We start from the raw sequence: 2369 nt of genomic DNA on the forward strand, positions 1-2369 counted from the left end.
GGCCCCCTTCGACATAATGGGCCCCCATGATTTGTGGGTTTGGGGTCCTCTGGCTGCTTCCAGCTTTACTAGGAGCAGCCCTCTAGGCGGGGGCAAAGCTTTAAAAGCACGAGACCCAATCAGATGACACAGATGCATACTTCAGAGCCCAGAAACCCTAGGTTCTGAGTCTAGTTTTCCCACTGACCAGCGGTGTGGCATGATCTCAGACAATCGTGCTGTTTCTGAGCTTCCTTATCTGTAAAAGAAAAGAGAGATAATATTTCCTGCACAGGTTTGTTTACAGAATGAAATGAAGTAACCTCTGCAAAGACCCCACCATCTTGCACTTAGGTGGCTTTCAGTAAAGGTTAACTCAGGTTATTCCTTACACAATAGTGATATGCTCTACACCTGAAGGCATTGCGAGAGGACACTGATAACAATTAAGTGTAATAGACAACTAGATCACACGCCTCCTAGGTAACAGGCCCAGTGCCCATCATTGGAACAGTGAGGGGTCTCATGGCCTCAGTGCCGAAATGTCAGCTCTGTGAGGGCAGAGGCTTCTTGTTCATCATTGTATTCCCAGCAGCTAGACCAGGCCGGGCATATAGTAGGTGCTCAGTAATTATTTGGTGAATAATAGGAGATGAATCAGTCTATCAATAAATGACTGGAAGGTACAATCCAATGGGCCTCTGACTCATTTTTAAGACCTTGAGTGAGTCCCTTGACCTCTCTGAGCTGCTTTTTCCCCATCTGAGAAGCCGGAGGTGTTTAACTCATCTCGAGGTCCTCTGAGCAATTAATTGTGGAGGAGGAGGAGGAGCAGGAGGAGGTGGAGTAATGATGATGATGATGATGATGATGATGATGATGATCATGATGATGATAAAGATAATAATAACAATTATACTTATTGAACACCGCTGTATACAGGGCACTGCTGTAAAGAACCCTAGGAGGTAACAGTATTTTACCTCCACTTTATAGAAGAGAGAACAGGCACAGAGGGGCAGGGAAGGTTCCTGGAGAAGGGGGATTTGATTACGTTTTAAAGAAAGACTGGGGCTCGGACTGAGCACAGGGGGACCATGGTCCAGAAGGGAAGGACCTGTCTAGTGACCTGCGTGGTGGTAGCTGCAGATGCAAGAGAGACCAACCCATCTCCGAATTTAGGAACCCAACCCCGCCCCCGGCGTCTCCATGACAACCCACTCCGCACATGCGCCTCATGCACCCGCTCCTGGCCTGGCCGCGCGCGCGGGCGCCAACGCCGAGCACCCGCCGGGCGGAAGCGGGCCCCGCGGGGTGCGCGGCGTGAACGCGAAGCGGACTTTTAAAGGGACGGTCTCCACCCGGGACTGTTTGTCCGCGGGGACTGCTGATGGTGAGGGCTGGATGGCCCCAGGAGTAGGTACCCAGGAAGTAGAGGAAAAGCAGGGCTATGTGACCCCTCCCAGAGGTGCGTAGGGAGAGCAGGGCTGTGCAGATGCCCTCGGGGTAATAATTGCATGGCTGCCCGAAGGCACTGTGGAAGTGCACCTTCTGGGTAATAAGAAGGAGACGGGGATCTGTAACCCCTCCCGCCCCCCAAGATAGTGAAAGGGAGCTGGGACTCCCAAAATGCTAATCGGGATAATAAGGAGGGTAGGGCTCCCCGTAACTGCTCCATCACCCGAGGAAGGAGCTGGGGCTCCACGGGAGAGTCGGAGGGCAGGTTAAAAGGGATCGCAGATTCAGCTTGGGACAGTCACGCTCTCCCTTCCCCTGCCCTCAGCATTCTGCCATCTCCCTACCCCACCGGGGTGCCCAGCCATGGCCAGACCACCCTCTCTGGGCTCGGTGATTGTCCCAGACTGGCATGAAAGCGCCGAGGGTAAGGAGTACCTGGCCTGCATCCTGCGCAAAAGCCGCCGGCGGGTGTTCGGTAAGTGCTCTCGCCCTTCCTCAGCCTGTTGTCAGCTGTCATTCTTGGGGGAGAACAGTGTCACCTGTTGCTCCCTGGGAAGCAAGGCAGTGAGGGCCTGCTGCACTGCATTTGGGGACCCCTGGAAGCTCTACCCCTGGGGCCCCCACCCCCAAATCTCCTTAGAGATAATTCCATCATCAGAGCCAGGAACATGGAAACAGGCAAAACCCTGCCAGGAACTACCGTCACCAGAGAGGCTGCTGATTGAGCCCTCACCCGGTGCCAGGCCCTCTGCTGGGCACTTTTCAAAACAGACTCCAGTTTAACCTCAACAGCACATCTTATAGACTTGTTAACTAGTGAGTCTAGAGACAAGCCTCTTTCATATCCTGCCTTCTCCAAGGTAAGACAATCATGTTCCCCAGGATGAAGCCAACTCCCCTGGGACAGGGCAGGCTGACAGTCCAGCAGAGGG

General features: G+C 53.6%; 1 protein-coding gene across 1 annotated transcript in view; it reads left to right on the plus strand.

The window, feature by feature from the left end:
• The first annotated feature begins 1252 nt into the window (after nucleotides 1–1252).
• Nucleotides 1253–2369, plus strand: part of RSG1 (REM2 and RAB like small GTPase 1) — a 4637-nt gene continuing 3520 nt past the window's right edge. The window contains exons 1-2 of the mRNA XM_011363492.2: nucleotides 1253–1395; nucleotides 1763–1912. Of these exons, the coding sequence (XP_011361794.1) occupies nucleotides 1801–1912 (112 nt within the window). The 5' untranslated portion in view covers nucleotides 1253–1395; nucleotides 1763–1800. The remainder of the gene's footprint in view (nucleotides 1396–1762; nucleotides 1913–2369) is intronic.

This window comes from Pteropus vampyrus, unplaced genomic scaffold (genome assembly GCF_000151845.1).
Source record: "Pteropus vampyrus isolate Shadow unplaced genomic scaffold, Pvam_2.0 Scaffold86, whole genome shotgun sequence".
Classification (NCBI taxonomy): Eukaryota; Metazoa; Chordata; class Mammalia; order Chiroptera; family Pteropodidae; genus Pteropus; species Pteropus vampyrus.